The sequence below is a fragment of the Neolamprologus multifasciatus genome, chromosome 7 (genome assembly GCF_963576455.1).
Source record: "Neolamprologus multifasciatus chromosome 7, fNeoMul1.2, whole genome shotgun sequence".
Taxonomy (NCBI): domain Eukaryota; kingdom Metazoa; phylum Chordata; class Actinopteri; order Cichliformes; family Cichlidae; genus Neolamprologus; species Neolamprologus multifasciatus.
The window spans coordinates 29,016,365-29,038,065 of NC_140445.1; the positions used below are offsets into that span (position 1 = coordinate 29,016,365).

The following is a 21,701-nucleotide window of genomic DNA, read 5'->3' on the forward strand; positions in this document are numbered from 1 at the left end:
AAATAAATAAATAGGAAATTAAACATATTTTAAAAGTGTGTGTCAAAGTAAGCAAAGCAGTACAAATAAATGTAAGTGTTATAGAAGTAAATTTGAACTATATATTTTTTTTATATCTGACTGATATTTTACAGTTTAAACTTACAAATGATTTTTTTTCATAATCAAATGAACCAAATAAGACTCATAATTTGTAAAGGATATCATTTGTCATCACAAATGTAGGCTACTATAAGCTGTATTATAGTCAGTCTACAAGTTTAAAAAAATTCATAAAATAAATTAATCTAAATTTCAGGTTTTCGCATGTGTTGGAATTCAACTGACTGCATATGTCAGACTTGAAAATCCTCAGCTCAGTTTCATTTTATTCAAGGCTCAGTGTTAGAAATGCTGCTGGTGGACTGCAGGTGGGTGTGCGCTTACGTACAAGGGTCCGTGTGTGCGTGTGCATACGTCTGGGTGTGCATCTGTGTGTGTGGGTGTGTGTAATCCTACAAGCGGATGCAATTTGCATCTTCTATCGCGCAGCCTTGGCGAGCGTGCTCAGGTATTTGCATGTTGATCTCATTTCCATGGTTACGAGAGGAAAGAGAGCAGCACGGCGGCGGATGACAGGAGGAAAATGCAGACACCCTGACACAAACAGGTGGAGAGAAGACATCTGAAAGAGACAAACAAACAGACAGCAGGGAAAAATGTTTAACACTTTTATGGGTGGGCTGCTGTGGGAGAAAATAATGTGTTTGAGTTCCCGTGAGTGTTTGGATCTATGTTGTGGAGGCTGTCTCTTTCATTTTCATGACTTCATCTGTTCACTATAAGTAAAATCTGATGGTAAAGTCGAACAAACCCTTGAATAATCCTTACCGCTATACTGCTTGTTAAAAACGAGGTTGTCTCGGTGCAGTACCATAGCAATTTGGTACTATGGCAACTTCCTCAACAGACAGAAAGGTATAGGCAGTGATGGAGCAAAGGCTGACTTTTATCCATAAACTGATGCCCACGTTTCCCACAATGCAGCCGAACACGACTCCCTTTTTTAGTACAACAGGAAGAATAGTAATGCCCAGGATTACAAAAATGATCTGTAATTGCCTCACTGGGTGATGTTGGAAAATCCCAAAACTGTGCCTTTAAAGATGGATGACAGGAAGCAAATAATGAAGACAAATGGACTTCAGGCCTCACTCATTATTTCTGTAGTGATTATATGATAGAATATGGTCATTCTCACTCCTGGTATTTGCTGTAGTTGCTCTTTAGTATTCACCTGACAGGGGATATATCCCTGGTTTGATTCCAGGAGAAGACAGAAATCCCTTTGGGGTTGCACGAGGAAGGCCATCTGATGTAAAATTGTGACAAACGTCATTGTTTGCCAATTTTCTACCAAGGTTTTTCCTCTTTATTTGTCACCTTATCAGACTTGATACTCTACATCTGATTTGCCCATTTTATATATAAAAAGAAACAGAGAGTTGGAACACCATGTTTAGCATATGTGTATGGACTACAATGGGCAAATAGCAGGAAAAAATGAATGAAAGGACTGTGACTGTTAAGCCGGAGAGTTGACAGAAGGTGAGATGGAAGCTGACACAAAGAAAGGCAGGGTGGGAAGGAAAACGGAGAAGGTGAGGAAGAGGAGGGCGGGAGGTAGAAGAACAAAAGAAGAGGTGTCTACTTGTGCTGGACTGCAGCCTCTGGCATCCCATATAAACACAGACACACATGCACAACACCGCACATTACTATCAAGCCTAAACAATGCCTCCAACAGACGGGATGGTGCTGCTGCCGTAGCAACAAGGGAGAGGTGTGGGAAGGCGGAGACAGAAGCCAGGGGGGCTGCGAGGGGATTGGCCGGAAATCAGTTCTGTGCTGATGTCATCCTCCCCTCCCTCCCTTTGCGCTCTCATGTCCACCCATTCATCCCCTCACATCACATCCCTCGCTGGCATGCCGTCATCTGTCAATACAGCAGACGGGAGAGAGACAGAAACACAAAGAGGGAGGATATCTCCCGCTTCTGTTTACTCCGTTTCCATCTTACACATCTGACTCTGCCCATTCCACGTTTAATTTTTGCTTATTCACAAGCTCTCCTTGTGAATAAGCTCAGGAGGACAACAGGGCTGTGAATGCAGCAGAGGCAACCAAAGGGTTATTTATTTACCCTTGTTTTTAATTGTGCACTAAGTAACAACAATGCAATAATAATAAATGTCAGTGTAAATTATATATTCACATACACAGCACATGTATACTGTTGACTGATAGCAAGATTACAACAGCATATAAGAACAAGGCACAAAAAAGGTCGCCTCTCACAGGCCCAGCTCCTTATGCCTGGATATCAAAGTGCCTTTGAGCAAAACACTGATTCCTTCTTTAGTGACAGTTTAGGTTCTGGAAAATTATTCATGGTCTTTCCGTGTCAATTCTGTGTGATATAATAAACTGGAATGTAGAGACCAGAAAATTAAGGAACACAGAAAAGAGTTTACATAAGAATGAAATAACTGAGTGTTTCAGAACAAACAAGTGGATAATGGCAATAAGACCGGTGACATTAGAGGAAAAAAGAGTAGGAAAATTGTGGAATCAAAGATTTACAGAGTCTGTCTATGTGTGCAGCACTGATGAGTCAAATATCCAAATGTCAAAGGCCACTATGTATCTGTAAAATACACAAAAGCATTTGTGTTATAGTGCAGATCATTCAGAAAGTTGTGAGCAATTCTAGTCTCGTAGCAAAACGTTTTTGTGTTTAATAATTATCACCGACATTCAAAATGATGCTTAAAGTTCCTGGTTGGTTCAAGTTTTCATTTTAAGCTACCATGTACATCCTGAGACCAAAAGTTCTTTGGTTTGGTTGTGGAGACTTGCACAGACAGACATGCAGCTAAGTGATGAAACCAACATATCTACATGTTATAGTATTCAGGGTAATTGATGAAACTCCACACTACAGGTGAAATGTTATCATATCGAGCGACCATACACAGGTGTAGAATGTAAATATCTTGGAAATCAGTTATTGTAATTGACACATATTTGAAATCCAGAACAACTAGCACATTTTTAGCAAATTTGTAATTAATTGCATGAATGGACAAAAAAACGCTCTGTCTGGAAACAAAAACAACACATCAAAGCTTTCCAAATATCTGTGAACCTAGCATGCTAACCACTTTTATACACAATCTATGACCCTAACACAAAGCTAGTAGACAAAGAACTCTGGACCTAACATGACAGGTGCGCAACCAAGCAGCTAGAACTCAATTTACAACAACAGCAGAAATGAAAAAGGCTTGTGGGATTGTACATGTCTGCCTGTAGTCTTTCCTACACTACAATCACTATCACCAAATTTGTTGTGACCTGCACCATGGCTTGTTTTTCTCTGACTTTGTGCCCAAACGATATTGTGTGACGTATTGAGTGATTTAAAAGTGTTGCTATTTTGAGATTACATTTTTTATTGCATGTACATGCATGCTATGAGTAGTCAGCCATCGATGAGAGTGTGCTGAATTTCCCCATATATAGAATACAAAGTCCAAGATATGAGATAACTTAAACACCAGCATACTATAAAAAAACAACACACACACACACACACACACACACACACACACACACACACACACACACACACACACACACACAAATCCATGCCTCCCTTTAATCCCATAATCCAGTGGTTAAGCCTTGACTGAGTGCTGCTACGTTCTCATGAATGAGTTTGTGTTTTGTCATGTGTGACTTTGACAGAGGCAGAGAGGCAGATGTATGTGCTTTTTTGAGAGTGAAAGTAACATGTAACGAAAAAAAATGTCAAAAAAAGCACGAGGAAGCAATAAAGAAAGCAAAAGAATAAAGTAAAGAGAAAGGGTGAGGGAGAGAGATGGCATGATTTAAGCAGCGGAAGTGGGCAAGCGATGAGGCGGGGGTTGTTCCTGTTTGCAGCTGATCTATTTTTTCTCTCAGAGACATGTTGATGCTTATGCTTTTTTTTAGCTACTAAGAAATTTAACCTTTCCAGAGGAATGCTTAAAAATGCTGATTTTTAAATCAGTCATAAAGTAGCGCCCCACCAAATAATGGCAGCAGTTTCAGAGGCCTAAAGGGGTAAATTATTTACTCATCACAAGAGCAAATGGAAACTGTCTTGCTATGTAGGAGAATATTTATTCTCTTTTGTAACCAGTAGTACCAACTCTGGCCTGAGTTTGTGATCAGCAATGAGTGAAGTGAGGAATTATCTCCAAATCTACATTTTAGCATTTAGAAAAGCTAAAAATGCAGTCTTGATTTTAAGAAACTGTTCTAATAAACCCATATTTTATAGGTTTGAACTATTTTAAGAAAAATATTGAGCATATTTTAAATTTGATGGCAGCAACACGTCTCAAAAAAGTTAAGATGGGGCAACAAAAAGTTGGAAAAGTAAGTGGTACTAAAACAAAACAGCAGGTGGAACTGGCAAAAGGTAAGTAAAATGATTGGGTATAACAATTTAACAATAATGTTTCACAATTAATATATGCAGTAGTTTTTTTTTAAATCTTGTTTCATTGCAAAGACTTTGAATATCTCATCCTCTACAGCACAAGGTTCAGAAAGTCTGGAGAAATCTCTGTGCGCAAGACAAAAAAACAAAAATTAATACTGGACAATGGAGCTCCCCGGGCCCTCAGGTGGCACTGCATTAAAACAGGCATGATTCTGTCATTGAACTCACTGCATAGACTCAGGAACACTTTGAGAAATAATTTTTTGTGATGCCGTGCCATCCACAACTGCAGGTTACAGCTCTATCATGCACAGAAGAAGGCATATGTGAACATAATCCAGAAACATCATCATCTTCTCGGGCTCATCAAAGCTCATTCAACATGAAATGAGGCAAAGTGGGAAACTGACCTATGGTCATATGAATCAACATGGATGTCACTTTCCCCACAATGAAGAAGAGAGGGACCATCCAGCTCGTTCACAGTTTTCAGTTCAAAACCCTGCATGGTACGGGGGTGCGTTAGTGCCTATGAAATTGGCATCTACATATCTAAAAGGCACATCAATTCTGGGAAGTATATACAGGTTTTAAAGCCACATATGTTCCTATCTTTTAGGCCATATTTTATTACTGCATCTATTCCAACAGCATGCATCGCAGTGGAAGAGTCCAGATGCTGAAGTTGCGTGCCTGCAGTCCAGACCTTTCATCAGCTGAAAATATTCGGTAAATCGTGAAATGAAAAACATAACAAAGAAGATCCAGAACTGTTGGAAAAGAAAACCTTTGTGAAAAGAATGTGAATAAGATGTTGGGTTTATGAGATTTACAAATGGTTGGATTCTGTTTGTATTTGCATTTTACACAGCAACCCAACTTTCTCAGGGTTGGGTTTGTATATTATAGATTTATCTGCATTTCTCTTGCTTGTCTGTCACAGACAACAAATGTTGCTTTTATACCTTCATTCTTCGTGATGGAGTTCAATGGCGAAATGCTTTGGGCTTGTTTTCGTGCCAGTGTAATGTTTGCCCAGACCTGTTTGTGGAGACTGCATGCGTTAATGAGTAATACATCTAACAGGTCACCAGCTACTTATTCCCATTTCAATGCAACTTAGCGGGGGCACACACACACACACACACACACACACACACACACACACACACACACACACACACACACACACACACACACACACACACACACACCAGTTTCCTTATTTGTTTTTTTTCTTGCCCACTTCCTTCTTAGCCTTAAGCACAAACAGCCTGACTTCTCCCATGAATGAGCCTCAGTTTGTGGAAACTATTTGTGCAATTTTCAGTTTTATCCTAAAGGCTGTTACTTTTAATTGAATGCAAACCCCCCCCCCCCCCCCCAAACAATAAATACGATAACCACAGAAAATATAATAGAAGTAAAATTGTAGTTTTCAAAAGATTCATATAGAAATTGAACCCTTTTTGTAAAGTATCTTTGGACAGAGCCTAGCTTTGTTTAGCTGCTGAGCTCACTATCTCTGGTCATTGCTCCAGATTCACTGACAAGATGAGAAAGTGGTGACAAACTACTAAATGTTTTTTTCTTTTTTTCTAAGACGCTAAAAAAATTAACCTCTGTGAGGAGCACTATGAATACCTGCAATCCACATTACAGTGTGAATCAGCTTGGTTTCCCCTTGGTCTCTATCTCTTTCTCTCTCTGTCTTTCTCTCTCTCTCACACACACACGCACACACACACACACATACACACACACACATAGAAAAACTCTCGTCATTCAAATATCACTGCATATTTTGAATAGTCAAAGCAGCACAGGATGAAACAGTGAGATCATATTCAAAGCTATTCACATTGGATACCAGAGGACGGGGGTGCATATTGGGGTCAGCGGGGGAGCTGGCCCTAGGGAGGGACACCCTCCCCTCCCTTCTTTTCCTCCCCATCCCCGGCTGCCTCCCTCTTCACGCTCCACCACACCCACCCACACAGGTAGGGCTTTGGGGTGCGGGTGTGTCACCAGGGTGCAGGGGAGACATTCCCCCCCCCTCTGTCCTCTTCTGGCCACCTGTGCCTCAATTTTATCTCACAACTTAGACATCCACATTACTTACACTCTCATAACACACACATATATATATATATAGGGCCTTGAGGGTGGGCACGTTAACGGCGTCCAGTAGACGGTCTGTGTATTCAAACCTGCCTCTGGCGCCGGTGCCCACCTCTCAATTTTAAATCCATGTAGACATTGAGGGTTCTCGGGAGGGGCCGTGCTAACACCTGCTGCTCTCTGGCAGCAGCACCATGCTCTCCCTTGTTTTAAATACACTTTAGAGCAACACGCAGCAACACTACACTTGAGCGGGAGGAGGGAGGTATGGGGTCTTAACACACCCCTGTTCTCTGCTAGCCATCGGGGCGGGGGGGCTGGGAAGAGATGCTGGCTGTCCGATTGGCCTCCCTGCTGCTGCGGAGCCTGGGGCGGTCTGCTTGCCTCCACCCCGGAGGGAAGGGTAACATCTCTTGGGTCTGGGTGCCGTTTCCATCTCTGGGGGTGAGGATACCTGGACCCGGGGTATAGAGTATGTTTGGGGAGTGTGATTGTGTGTACATGTCCATTTACGTTTATTCCTGCGTTGGGTGAGTGCTGAGTGTTTGTATATGTGTGCATGAGGGTGGGAATGCATGTCTGTGTCTGTGTGTGCCTGTTTGTCTGTGTCTATATGTCAGGTCGGGTCTTAGACTTCACCTCTCTGGGAACTCCAAGGCCCTCCAAAGTGTGGAGGCCTATCTCCCCTCACCACACTCCCTGCCGGTGACTGATGCCCTCAGGGGTCGGTGCGTTGGTGGTTCTTGGTGTCCGGGGCTGGGCGCTCAGGTATGTACCAGCTCACTCCCGGTGACTACTTGGCGGGGCCTGGCGCCTGCTGCTCGGTCAGGCCTCTTCCGGGGCGCGGGGGGCCCTCGGGCCTCCGGCCTCTGTGCCTGCGGCTCGGTTCACTCTGGCACAGCTGGCTGCCGGCAGAGCCGGCGGGCACGCCGGTGCAGCCCCCTCTAGCTTCTGCCCGGTGGCTACTGGGTGACCCCTCATCTGGGGATCCTCAGCCCTTCCCATGAAGGTGGCACGGATGCCCCTCCGGTGGTCCTCCTTGGGCTCTTGCACTCTGGGGCCTCTGGATGTCTGGGGCCTGGATCTCCTCCATGCCTGCTTCATGCCCTGGGGGACGGGGCTATGGCTCTCTACATCCTCTAGCAGACCATTACATGGGGAAACCATTTGAATACAAGCGCGCCGATCCACACAGGTGTGCACATGGGTGTTCACTATTCGTAGACTTAAATCACACCTTTCTTGGCTGCTACTTCAAAGCACATTGTGCGCTGTCTGTCCTGCGTGCTGCACAACAACATTCAATATTTAGTATTTACTGCTGTTTACACTTAGCTAGATTAATGCGATGGTGTTGTGTATAGTATGTTGCATTGTTTTGTTTTTTTTTTTTGCTTGTTTTCTATTCTTTTTCTCTCAACAGGTGATCCCGGAGATATTTTTTCTTCCCCCCTTTCTCACTGTCCCTCTCCCCTTCTGTTTTTCTTTTCCTTCCTCTTTCTTTCTCCCTTTCCTATCCCTCACTCATGTCTGTCCCGTCTGTAACAACTGAAAATAAAATAAATAATAAAAACAAAGGTCGATCAAATGGACCAATACGGCAATGCCATGATGATCCATTTGGCAAAATAAATCCATTGGGTGTCCTTGTTGGTCTTCAGACAACAATTCTGACGGCTAAAGAACCAAATGGGACAGGCGAAAAAAAAAAAAAAAAAAAAAAAAAAAAAAAAAAAAAAAAAAAAAAAAAGCTATTCACATTGTGTATGACTACAGCGTTCAAACTACGTTTTTTAAATTACCGCATTAAGACAAATATTGTTTCAGTTGATGTGAACACGATTACGATCGTGGCCAGGATGAAGCTATTGCTCTTTTGTGGTACCTTCCTGTCATAAATACTGTCTCACAGCCTGGGCATGAGTCCAGAATGCTTTAATATTTGGCATTTGGCATAATATAAACAGTCTAGTGCGGAGGGGTGTACAGACAGTTGGACTGCCAAAGAGCAATGACGATAGGCAGTCATCATGTAGTGGAAGATATTAAACAGTGCCCACCAGAGTTTTGCATCACTTACTGTTAATGCTTACGTTCTATTGGAAGCTTTTCTCCTGTACTGAATACTTGTACTTGTGCGTGAATGGGCTGTTACCTGACGTCAAAACTGAAGCCTTCTCCCACACCAAACAGTCCATTTGACTGTTTTTGTACGAATAGCTTGGGTTAAATGCACCAACAGAGACATTAATGAATGCCCCGGTAACACTAGAGTGAAAACAGGAAAATCTATGGTTGCCTGTGGATTGCATTGATTTATTTTGCTAATGGAGAACAATTAAAAATAGTTGTGGTTACCAACTGGTTGCTCAGAGGTTGGCCATGCAAAACCCTCAACCTCTAAGCAACCATCTTTTGATCGTAATACGATTGCACAGGTCGCCTGGTGGGGGGCAGCCTATTTCCAAACAGAAGGGAAGAGAGTTCCAACAGATTGTTCTGACTCAACTGGATGCCAAATATTGCATGATACTACAGCCCGTTCTCACTCCCGAGGCGTAACATGCCGACGTTTTGTCTCGTCCTGCGGCGTTCCTGAGGAACGCGAAAGGAGGCCTTCGGCGTTCTTATGGTACGCGGTGGGTTATGGCCGAAATCCAGTGCAATGACGCTCCCGCGGTAATAGACGTTCCAGCCCTGTATTCCAGCCCTAAACCTAACCGTATCCCTAGCCCTAACCATAACCTTTTTCCTGACCTTAACCAGGACTTTAGTGATGTTAAATAGCGTGTTTCTAAGCAATTTGAAGAAAAAGGGCGAACATGTGTAGATTGAGTCCATACGGTTCTCATATTTCCTCATTTTTCCGAGGTCGTCATTTAGGAACGTGGTGGGTAGCCGAAAACGTAATATTTTGACGATTTGTCACCTAGCGTAAAATGTTACGCTTTGGGAGTGAGAACGTGTTGCGGATACTAACCCCAGGTTGTTCTGCAGTGCATCCTTCTGAGTGTGAACGTTAGATAGAAAGCACTTATGTAGAAAGAGCATAGAAAGAAAGTGCTTGGGTGAATGAGGCAAGTTGTGTAAAGCACTTTGAGTGCTCAGAGTAGAAAAGCACTATGTAAGAACCAGTCCATTTACCATTTAATTGTCAGCTTGAACCAAACTGATAGCAAACTGACTCTGTCTGACTGATAGACCAAAATTGCCCTGAAGATGATAAGTGGTCACAGGCCTAGTCCCTGTCTTTGAAGCAACCATTTCAAAGACAAAGAGACCGCAAGTTCATGGCGGCCATAGCTTTTATTGTGCCATAGTCTCTAACCATTATTTTCCCCAAAGTGACTGCAGCATAATTTTACGAGTAACTTTAATGACGGCAACTATTCACTAGCATTAAACTCAGACACACAGTTCGCACAACAAGAGAAACTAATCTGACTTCAGAAAGCTAACTGCAAGTTGTTCGTCAGCCAGCTGCTAAGCTAGGTAGCTTGTCTGCTTATGCTCCACATAAGCAGACAAGCTTCCCTCTGCTAAAATTTGCCAGAAGAACGAGTTAGGTCATGTGACATCTAGCGATGCCGGAATGTGACCAAAAAATGCAAAAAATCAAGTTCAACATCCGCAGGTCATTCAGTTCATGGAGGAAGCTTTTTTTTTGGTCTGCAGATCAAAAAAGTTCCCATAATCTTAAGTCAAATAATAAGGGATAAATAAACACTCACTGTCAACATGACTTACTATTGGTACACAGCATGAGTTTGCCATTCAAAGTTCACCAGTCTTGATTGAGTCAATCTACTGGAATAAATTGCCTTTTACCTAGATTTGCAACTTGATATCCACCTATTTAAGACAATAAAATAAAATTAAACGAAATATACAGCATACAATAAACACTTGAATGTGTGCACAAAGTAAACCGTTTAACAACCGTTAAAAACCTTTACATTGTAATGGTTCATCTTCTTCTTTTTGTGACTGACTCATCCACAGTGTATTTGTGAATGAATGACTGTGAGGATTATCTGCAGGTCAAAAACAGGGAGGACTAACGCGTGACATGCCCGCATGTGTGTATGTGAGTGTGTGTGTGTCTGACATGTGGCAGTGTAAGCAGAACACAGACGCAGGGATTAAAGACAGGAAACAGCTTGCCGTTGAAACCCTTTCCACATCTGCACAACAACACACACACACACACACTCACACTGTTGGCTGTTTACGTGTCACTCTCTTGTAGTTTGTTTGTAAACGGTGCAATTAATTTGGAAATCTGTATGCAAAAGTTGTAAATTTTCCTACTGCACACAGACAAAGACACACACAACCAGGCACCACTCTCTGTGTTATGTGGCAGAGGTGCATCCGACCTGACACAGGTTGACGTCATTAGTCTGTCATATTTTTTTGTCTGAGAGTGTGACAGAGCAAGAAACTGTGGTTACTAAGGCAACGACTGGGTGGGGTAGCAAGTACGACCAGAAATGACAGGTAGAGACGCAAAAATACGTATTTGTACATAGGTCCTCAAATGCATTTATAAAGAAAAGCAAACTACGCTGAACTCACGCTGACCTGTGTCTCCTATGACGTCCTGTTTATTTTCCTAGAAAACAACAAGAAGGCCAGCTGACCATGATAGAGGATATAGGAGGAGGGGAGACAGGGGTAGGACGGGAGATTAATAGGGGAGGAACGGGAGGAAGTGGAGTGTCCTTGTTAATGTGACATTGTCACATTTAAGTGACTAGATTTCCTGTGTGTGACTGTGTGTGTTTGTGTATGAGTGCAGTGAGTCAACTGCCCAATTGCTTGACAGCCAACATGACCAACACACAAGTGAAAATCTCCCTCGCCGCCTCCCTGGTGGCTCCTTGGTGGCTCAGAATGAAACTCTGGGTTTGAGGTGTTATCACAATCTGCCGCAGTACAGCATCGCTGAATCACTCTATGTACTGTCTGTGGTAAGATCTGACAAGCTATCATTTCCTGTCTGTTTCCTACAGTACTCATGTGTCTCCCTCAGCAGTAAAAATAAGCACCAACAAAGTCACGATGAAATGTAAGGTTTTAGTTGTTTCCACACTTTTATTCAAACTCTGTGGTGCCCCATGAGATTTAAAGAATAAAGCTGTTAACTGTTAAAACTAATGTCGCTTTTTAACGTTTTTTTGTTTGTTTGTTTGTTTTTTGTTTTGTTTTTGCTGTAGTCTGCAGTGTGGGAAGATTTCTTTTCACCTACACTTCTTCAAAATGAATTCAAGATTCAAGAAATTCAAGAAAATTTGGTTGTATTATGCAATCATGTCAAAGTTTGGTTTAGTTCCAGTTAGTTTCCACTGTGGGTTTGTTTGGAACAATTATTACATTACAGACACAACATATAATCTGTAGCCAGTCACAAAAATACATATACATCAATGGGTCCTAGAACATGTTGGGTTAAAAGATTTAACAACACTGACAAAGACTAAAATAAATGAAGAATTCTGTATATTTGTTTTATTTTATTCACATTTGTGAATACATATCTTAAGTCTCTAATACTGTGCAAAGTCTTGAGCTAACCCTATTTTCTTTATATTATGTTTCCAAGGAACCACATTTATTTATATGTTTTAAAGTGGTCTTGATCATTCTCCAGGCTTTCTAGAAGTCTTTCCCTATAGATTGGATACATGTCAGCAGGTCTTATGGAAGGATGAATCCAAATGTGACATTTTTGGTTGTTGTTGTCAACATCTACAGAAAAAGTCAGGTGAGAGGAACAACCTAAGAACAACAGTGATTGTCTGCAGCTATCTGTAAAACACGGTGGAGGCTCATGATTTGGAGCTGCACTGCAGCTAGCGGTGTTGGGGATCTTGTCCCGTCTTTCTCCCCTCAGCCCAACCAGTCATGGCAGATGGCCGACCCTCTCTGAGCCTGGTTCTCCTTGAGGTTCCTTCCTGTTAAAGGGGAATTTTTCCTTCCCACTATCACCAAAGCACTTGCTCATGGGGGGGAGGGGGGTCACATGATTTTTAATGAACATGTTTCTCAGCAACTCTGTACTACACTGTAAGAAATTTTTAACTGTTACAAACTAACTACTTCTGTCAACTTTTCTATTTCAGCTAATTTAGTGACTCATATATGGTATATTTTTACATCAAAACCTTGGATAGTGCAACTCAAGATCAGAAAAAAGCAGTGAGAATTGGACTGGCTGCTAAAGACGACCAATTTAAATTCACAGAACAATAAAAATACTAAGTAGATGGAGGCGAGAGCGGTGCAATCATGACTCTGATGCATGTGTTTTATTTTTAATTCTATGAGTCAACGTTTCAGCAAATACTGCCCCGGAAAAACCCACAGTAGTGTATAGGGCATATTCACCTACAACTTGAATCACCACATAGGAAAAAACAAAAATCTAATTAGAGGTCATTAACAGCCAGACTTTTCAGTTCATATTGATGTTTATGCTTGGATAAATGAAAAACATAAAAGAAAAGATTTATTCCAATTAGTCAGTGATTTGCCCATACTGCGTGACTCCTATATAAATATAGACGATGGAGAAACTAACAACAAACACCACACTATCCAGCGGCCCTACCGATGAGGGCACTGCTGTCCTGAAAATGACTAATCACATTAGGATAGAAATGTTTATCTGCAACAATACAACTTTGTATGGAATCATGTGACAAGTGGGTCTAAATCACGACACCAAATGACTCCAAATGACAGCAGAGCCACTCATTCCTCACTGAAAGTCAAGGATTAAGATTTTTGTTTCATTTAACCCCATGATTATCATTTGGTATTTTACTGCTCAAACTTAGCAGCTTTTTAATCTAAATAACATGAACTTTTTCATGCTCTTCTGCCTAAGTTTGTTGTAACAACTGGCTAGTATAGTTACTGTTTCCTTCCTATTCCATTTTTTCTGACCTCTGCAACACTTTTCTGTTTTGCTCAAAGATTCATTCAAAAACTTTTTTCCACACCTTAGCACTTTCACACACATTCACACTCCAATGAAAGAGAGCTGCTCATTGGATTCTTTCTGTTTTTTAGAGAACTCTCTGTAAACGTAAAGATGGTTGTGCAGTGAAATCCCAGTAGATCAGCATTTTCTGACATACTCAACAAACAACAACAATACAAATGTGTATTCCCTTTCATGTGATTGGCTGATTAGATATTTGTCTTAATGAACAGTTGAACAAGTACACTTAATAAAGTCTGTGAGTGTATGTATCATGAAACCATGAGGGTAAACAAAGGCATAATTGATCTGAGTGAGTTAACCTCCATTAAGCTGTGTCATGTTCATCATCACATGGGAAATTGTTAACACTATAACACATGTGCTTTTGTGTTTTTTCTTCAAATTTCTCTTTATGAGCAGGACCTGAAAACTTTGAAGTTTTAGTGACAAGCTTTTCTTAAAAGTTGCTGAACTTCCCGAGTCACCTGTAATGGTCAAACTGCTCTCTGCTGTAACAGGTTAGCGCAACTTCACATGGTTCTCATTCTGCTTAATCTAATCTGACGTATCCTTTTTTAGGATTAACTTCCAAGCAGGCCACAAAATAGCATTATATTTCAGAAGTGAGGGTCGAGTCACATTTACTGGACCTCTCCGCTGACCTTATTGTGTTGTGGCTGATATGACATGATATTTTGCTCTTTAAAAGCACACTCCATTATCCACTTTGACTTTGCCATGGATACCAATTGTATGTTTTTGCTGCAAGCCATTTTGCCTGTGCCCTTTGCTTTAACGTGTTGTCTCTAAATACCTACCCCTGGGTAAGGGCAACTTTTGAACAATATTTATCGTGTTTTGCTGTGAGAATGTGAGGACCTTACATAATTTTGAGATTGGACCAAATTCAGGGAACCAAAGATAGTTAAAGGGATTTTCTTTTTTAAAAAAGAAAGATGACAGCATTGCTTGTTTCAGATACGTCCTACTAATCAGTGCCCACTCTCACCGCAGGGGAAATGCTTCCATACTGAAAATGTTTCCCATGAATTAAGCCTTGAGCAGCGTCACACAAATGCCTCAGGATTGTGCTTTAAAGGAACTGAAACTTGTGGTTGCCAGGAAACACTTGATAATATTTTCGGCCACTTCTCTCATTTGCTGTCTCCGGCTAGGAATTCTTCCCATCTGTGCTGCTCTTGAAATTCACCTTGTTTATCATATTCAGCAAAGACACTATTGTGGGTAGTTTACTTAATTATATCTTCAACTCTTGAAACCATTGAAACCCCAAGAGGGAAATACACTGAAGGTTTGCTGGAAGTCAGTCCTACATCCACACAGAGGCCATCCTTCAGTCTCTAAAAATATATATTTTTGTGCAAGTATTTTCACAGTGTTGAAACGGCTGTTATCCTTTCTAATTATCCAAAGACAAACATCTCCTAAGCTCCCAATGGGATACATTTCCAAGGAAAAACAGGATGGGGAACACAGGGATGACACAATTAAAATAAGTCTAAATGTGTCTTTTTCTGTCCAAAGACAGTTCTTACATAATAAAAACACAAATATTACATTTCACCACATGTGCTCAGATTGGACATTTTTAGATGGGCTATACTAAAATCGAACTAAAAACTTGAAGAATTACTCTATGAGAGTTTGTTGTTTTTGATCTTCTGTATTTATCTCCTTTGTCGTGGTGGTGTTAAGTACTCTTTTTGTTTGCCTCATCTTTTGTAGCTTATTTAATCTATAAAGTAAATATGTCCACTTTCACTCTGATTATTATTACAGTGTATTTATGCACTATAATGGCATATTTCTATGTCATATAATGGTAAATTGTACTGTTCGTTTCTTGTGACCTTGCTTTGCTAATGCTGCTTGTGGTCAATACTGTGGTTAGACTCACTGCATTAGTCTAAAAACAAAATGTTGAAACAAGGAAACTGACCCTCCAAAAGTTGATTCTGTTCATCTGGACGTAGCGTTTTGTGGGAGAAACGTTTCGTCACGGAAACTGACATATTATTATCTTAATAATATTGTATCAGTTCTGTGTTCCTGTTGACAACGCACTTCTTTAGGCAGTTAAATCACTGTACTTAACAGGGACATTGTGTTCATTCACATTACTTTTTTAGCAGTCTGCATAAACACATTTGCATGCAGATATTTTCACCTACTATGTGAAATACAATAGAGGCTCTTTCCAAAAAGAAAGAGTACTGTCATTGGTCAGCTGTCTTTAGCACTACGAGTGCAACTAAAGAAGAATTAGACGCCTACACGCTTACATTTTACATCATTTGCAATGCTTTCATCTTATGGATATGAACTTACTTAAACTGTGATAACACTCAATTATCAACACAGCTCCAGTTCGATCTCTTCACCTATTTATGTATATTGTTACACACCCCCATTTTCTCACTTTTTTCATTATCAGTTGTGGACATCAGCTTAAAAATTAAAATTAACACTAACAAACAGAATCTTTGTAGGAGGAACGCCAAGGTGTGAGGAAAAAAAATGTGTATTCCCTATTCGTTTAGTAAGCGGTTGCTGGTAGTTTCTAAAATTGAAATTGGTTGCGAGATATTTGTGGTCTTGCAGGGTCTTTCTGTGTGGAGTTTGCATGTTCTCCCTGTGTTTGCATGGGTTCTCCCCGAGTACTCCGGCTTCCTCCCACAGTCCAAAGACAAGCACTTTGTGGGGATAGGTTAATTGAAAAATCTAAATTGTCCATAGGTGTGAATGCGGGAGTGAATGTGAGTGCGACTGGTTGTCTGTCCTGTGTGTTAGCCCTGCGACAGACTGGTGACCTGTACAGGGTGTACACTGCCTCTCGCCCTATGACAGCTGGGATAGGCTCCAGGCCCCCCGCGACCCTGAAAAGGATAAGCGGAAGCGAATGGATGGATATTTGTGGTCTAACACTGAAACCTTCCTAATTTCTTTGATTACTAGCAGAATATCGCAGTTGCCTGTTGCATGGAAGATGCCAAATTTTCTCTTAACCCTTACCAACTGTTCACTAAGCAGTACTGAAACAGTCAAAACTGCAACACAAACTGGAAGACAAATTCCCATCAAAGTAAAAGCTGTGCTTTCTGAAATCTGTTGGCTGCAGCAGTAAGGCACAACTTCTACTTTGAAGATGAACATTCTTCATTTCTGGTTTGTGTTCTAACCCTTTTTTCAAGTTAGTTAGTAGCTGGCAAGTGTTTGCAAGACAAGTTAGCATTTTCAGTGGACACTACTGTTACTTTCCCCTATAAAAGGTCCAGGTGATGAGGGAAAGTAACAAAAGGTGTCCAGGTTGAAAAAAGGAGACAGGGAGGCAAAATGGTTAGATTTAAAAAAAAAAAAAAATTATAAATATTTCTATTACTAACTAAAGGAAATGAGACGGACAAGCCGCTAACACCTTTTAAAGAAAGAAAACAACAAAGCTCAGATGTTGGTCAATAAAATGAAAATATGTCAAAAAGGGTTAGTACCAAAACACACTCCTCTCCACAGAGTCGGAGCAATCAACTACCATACACACAGCTAACTAGCTGTATATGGAGGACCACGAGAGCCACGCGCATCGAAATAAAAAATCCTGTGCTTAATTAATGAATTGTAGAATAAAATCTGCATTTGTAAATTCATTTTTGAATTCCAATTTAATAAACTGATTTTTAAAATGCTTTTTAAGTCTTCATTTCAAAAAACGTTTTTGAATTGCACTTTAATAAACTTCATTTCAAAAATCTTTTTCGAATTGCACTTTAATAAACTGCATTTCAAAAACCTTTTTCGAATTGCACTTTAATAAACTTCATTTCAAAAACCTTTTTCAAATTGCACTTTAATAAACTGCATTTCAAAATCCATTTCCCTTTCCTGTTCGCTCAGGGATTAACATGTGGATTAGCAGTTGGATTAGCAGTTGGATTAACAACTTCATTTTAAAAATCCTGCTGCTATTCAAATTAGCCACACTGTGGGATGTAAGGAGCTCTCTGATTGGTTGGTCAGACACAGGCTGTCTGGCAGCCTGGATTTTTCTAGCTCATAGCTTCGCCCTGCTAAGAAGCGTGTGCTTGTACAAAGGCGTTCGGCCTCGACTCGACACGGATATGTGAAGAATGAAGGGACCCTGCAGCAAAACGGAGAGCCCAACCTCTGACTGAGTGCCTGTTTACAAAGTCTGACCACCTGTGAAGGTAACGTGCTAACGTGGCTAACGCTAGCATCACCGCACGTAGCCTAGTTATTTTAAGGTCATCTTAGCTTATGAAAGTTTTACGTCGCAGCTGTACAAGCTAGCTACGTGTTTTGTAAGCTGCTGTGCTCTTCACAAATAAAGCTGGAAGCAGCTCAGACTGTTAGAACCAGCACTGAGGCCCGTTACATTTATACAGTGTTAGAGCAACGGCTGCAGCCTACAGCCTTTAAACTAGCGATTAAAATGAGTAAACTCGTCAGTCCAGATGTTACCACATTACTTTGTGATACTTGTGAGTTAAAACAACTGAGACAGGCTGATTAAAATAACAGCTTTCAGTTCTCTCATTCAGCATATAAAGACTTGAGATCACACTACTGATTTCAGTTCATTTAATATGTGAGTGCACAGATTCATTCTCAACTGGACATAAACGATGATCAAAGGTTGTATATATGATGAATTCATCAAATCCCAGCCTGTAACACAGTGAGCTGAATCTTAGCTTTGAATCTCCAGTATATTCTAATCAGTGCAATGTAAGCATTCACTGAACCTACAGTATCTACACCTGTGTGGTAAATGTGTGGTAAAGCTACAGATAATGAAATTTAATTATTAATACAATATACATCATGAGAAACGAAAGCTGAAATTGATTCAGTTTAGTACTTTTCTCTGTATGCTCTGTGATTATAAAGGCCTTAAATTCTGTGATATATACTGTAAATGATTTTCACAGAGGTCTTAAAGTACTTAAATCATTGCTGATAGTCTGGTTGTTTATATTTTCACATGTTTTTGTGTCTGTAGGGCTGTTTGATGACAATTTGGACTCCTCTGGGAGATGAGGACACACCCACATCTGTTCCATACTGCAGCCATTGATGGTGTTACGGCTCTGAGTCAGCTTTGGGCCATCAGATGCACACACTGGAAAACCAGCACCTGGACTTCATGCAGGAGAGACGGCCTCAGTGATTTAGGTTCATAAGCGAGTTCAAACATTTCTAGCCTCTTATCACTTAGATTTCTTAATCCTAAAAGTGAATGCATTTAAAGCAGGAACTGCACACCTAGCCATCAGAAGTGTGGCAGCATGAGTACAGTAAAGTTTTGTAGGGTCCTTGTTAAAAATTCCACAAGCACCACACCACATTTGTCATATAAAGTTCCATTTTTTACAGTACATTGTTGAAATTATAAACTATATATTCTAGTTATTCACTTGTCAGTAATTTTTGAGTAAATGGATGTCAGTGGTGATTCACCTGCAAATATTTTTAACAAACTTTGTTTTTGTAGAATTCATCAGCAGCTGTGGAGAGATGCATTTGAATATCTTCTGGTTCCACTTCTCCTTACCTGGAAGCTGAGCATTGCTGATTTCTGACAAGGACACACACCTTGTCACCACCTATACCATGATGTATATTGTATTAATAATTAAATTTCATTATCTGTAGCTTTACCACACAGGTGTAGATACTGTAGGTTCAGTGAATGCTTAGATTGCACTGATTAGAATATACTGGAGATTCAAAGCTAAGATTCAGCTCACTGTGTTACAGGCTGGGATTTGATGAATTCATCATATATACAACCTTTGATCATCGTTTATGTCCAGTTGAGAATGAATCTGTGCACTCACATATTAAATGAACTGAAATCAGTAGTGTGATCTCGAGTCTTTATATGCTGAATGAGAGAACTGAAAGCTGTTATTTTAATCAGCCTGTCTCAGTTGTTTTAACTCACAAGTATCACAAAGTAATGTGGTAACATCTGGACTGACGAGTTTACTCATTTTAATCGCTAGTTTAAAGGCTGTAGGCTGCAGCCATTGCTCTAACACTGTATAAATGTAACAGGCCTCAGTGCTGGTTCTAACAGTCTGAGCTGCTTCCAGCTTTATTTGTGAAGAGCACAGCAGCTTACAAAACACGTAGCTAGCTTGTACAGCTGCGACGTAAAACTTTCATAAGCTAAGATGACCTTAAAATAACGAGGCTACGTGCGGTGATGCTAGCGTTAGCCACGTTAGCACGTTACCTTCACAGGTGGTCAGACTTTGTAAACAGGCACTCAGTCAGAGGTTGGGCTCTCCGTTTCGCAGCAGGGTCCCTTCATTCTTCACATATCCGTGTCGAGTCGAGGCCGAACGGCCTTTGTACAAGCACACGCTTCTTAGCAGGGCGAAGCTATGAGCTAGAAAAATCCAGGCTGGCAGACAGCCTGTGTCTGACCAACCAATCAGAGAGCTCCTTACATCCCACGGTGTGGCTAATTTGAATAGCAGCAGGATTTTTAAAATGAAGTTGTTAATCCAACTGCTAATCCAAATGCTAATCCACATGTTAATCCCTGAGCGAACAGGAAAGGGAAATGGATTTTGAAATGCAGTTTATTAAAGTGCAATTTGAAAAAAGGTTTTTGAAATGAAGTTTATTAAAGTGCAATTTGAAAAAAGTTTTTTGAAATGAAGTTTAAAGTGCAATTTGAAAAAGGTTTTTGAAATAAAGTTTATTAAAGTGCAATTCAAAAAAGGTTTTTGAAATGAAGTTTATTAAAGTGCAATTTGAAAAAAGGTTTTTGAAATGAAGTTTATTAAAGTGCAATTTGAAAAAAGTTTTTTGAAATGAAGTTTATTAAAGTACGGAAGCGTAGAGCTGCCACCCAGGCAAAAGAAAAATACAAGTGTATCACGTTATAACGTGAAAAGTTTATTGTTCTAACAAGATACTTTTCCTGTTTGTACAATATACTATCATGTTTGTACAATATACTTTTCACGTTTGAACAACATAATATCACGTTATTACAATATACATAATTATCACGTTCGTACAATATATTTATATTGTACGAACGTGATAATTATATTGTACGAACGTGATAATTATGTATATTGTACGAACGTGATAATTATATTGTACGAACGTGATAATTATGTACATTGTACGAACGTGATAATTATATTGTACGAACGTGATAATTATGTATATTGTACGAACGTGATAATTATGTTGTTCAAACATGAAAGGTATATTGTACAAACATGATAGTATATTGTACAAACAGGAAAAGTATCTTGTTAGAACAATAAACTTTTCACGTTATAACGTGATACACTTGTATTTTTCTTTTGCCTGGGTGGCAGCTCTACGCTTCCGTATTAAAGTGCAATTTGAAAAAAGGTTTTTGAAATGAAGTTTATTAAAGTGCAATTTGAAAAAAGGTTTTTGAAATGCAGTTTATTAAAGTGCAATTTGAAAAAAGGTTTTTGAAATGAAGTTTATTAAAGTGCAATTTGAAAAAAGGTTTTTGAAATGCAGTTTATTAAAGTGCAATTTGAAAAAAGGTTTTTGAAATGAAGTTTATTAAAGTGCAATTTGAAAAAGGTTTTTGAAATAAAGTTTATTAAAGTGCAATTTGAAAAAGGTTTTTGAAATGAAGTTTATTAAAGTGCAATTCGAAAATGTTTTTTGAAATGAAGACTTAAAAAGCATTTTAAAAATCAGTTTATTAAATTGGAATTCAAAAATGAATTTACAAATGCAGATTTTATTCTAAATGGTAAATGGTAAATGGACTGGTTCTTATATAGCGCTTTTCTACTCTGTCCGAGCACTCAAAGCGCTTTATACAGCTAATTCATTCACCCAATCACACCCATTCACACAAGCACTTCTAATCTTAAGTGCTAAGTATCTAACATTCATACACATTCACACTCCGATGGATGCATCGGAGAGCAACATGGGGTTAGTATCTTGCCCAAGGATATTTGGCATGCAGACTGGAGCAGCCTGGGATTGAACCACTGACCTTCT

At 40.0% G+C, this 21,701-nt stretch overlaps 1 protein-coding gene and 1 long non-coding RNA gene across 2 annotated transcripts in view; one reads left to right on the top strand and one right to left on the bottom strand.

Annotated features, from left to right (window-relative positions):
* Nucleotides 1-178: 178 nt before the first annotated feature.
* The window catches only part of LOC146514502 (uncharacterized), a 56,668-nt gene continuing 35,145 nt past the window's right edge, over nucleotides 179-21,701 (bottom strand). Inside the window, exon 11 of the mRNA XM_085165475.1 lies at nucleotides 179-664. Within this exon, the coding sequence (XP_085021601.1) occupies nucleotides 521-664 (144 nt within the window). The 3' untranslated portion in view covers nucleotides 179-520. The remainder of the gene's footprint in view (nucleotides 665-21,701) is intronic.
* Nucleotides 17,208-19,270, top strand: LOC146514503 (uncharacterized). Its single transcript, XR_014874951.1, has 3 exons — nucleotides 17,208-17,866; nucleotides 18,682-18,854; nucleotides 19,174-19,270. It is a non-coding gene; the product is annotated as an uncharacterized LOC146514503 (long non-coding RNA).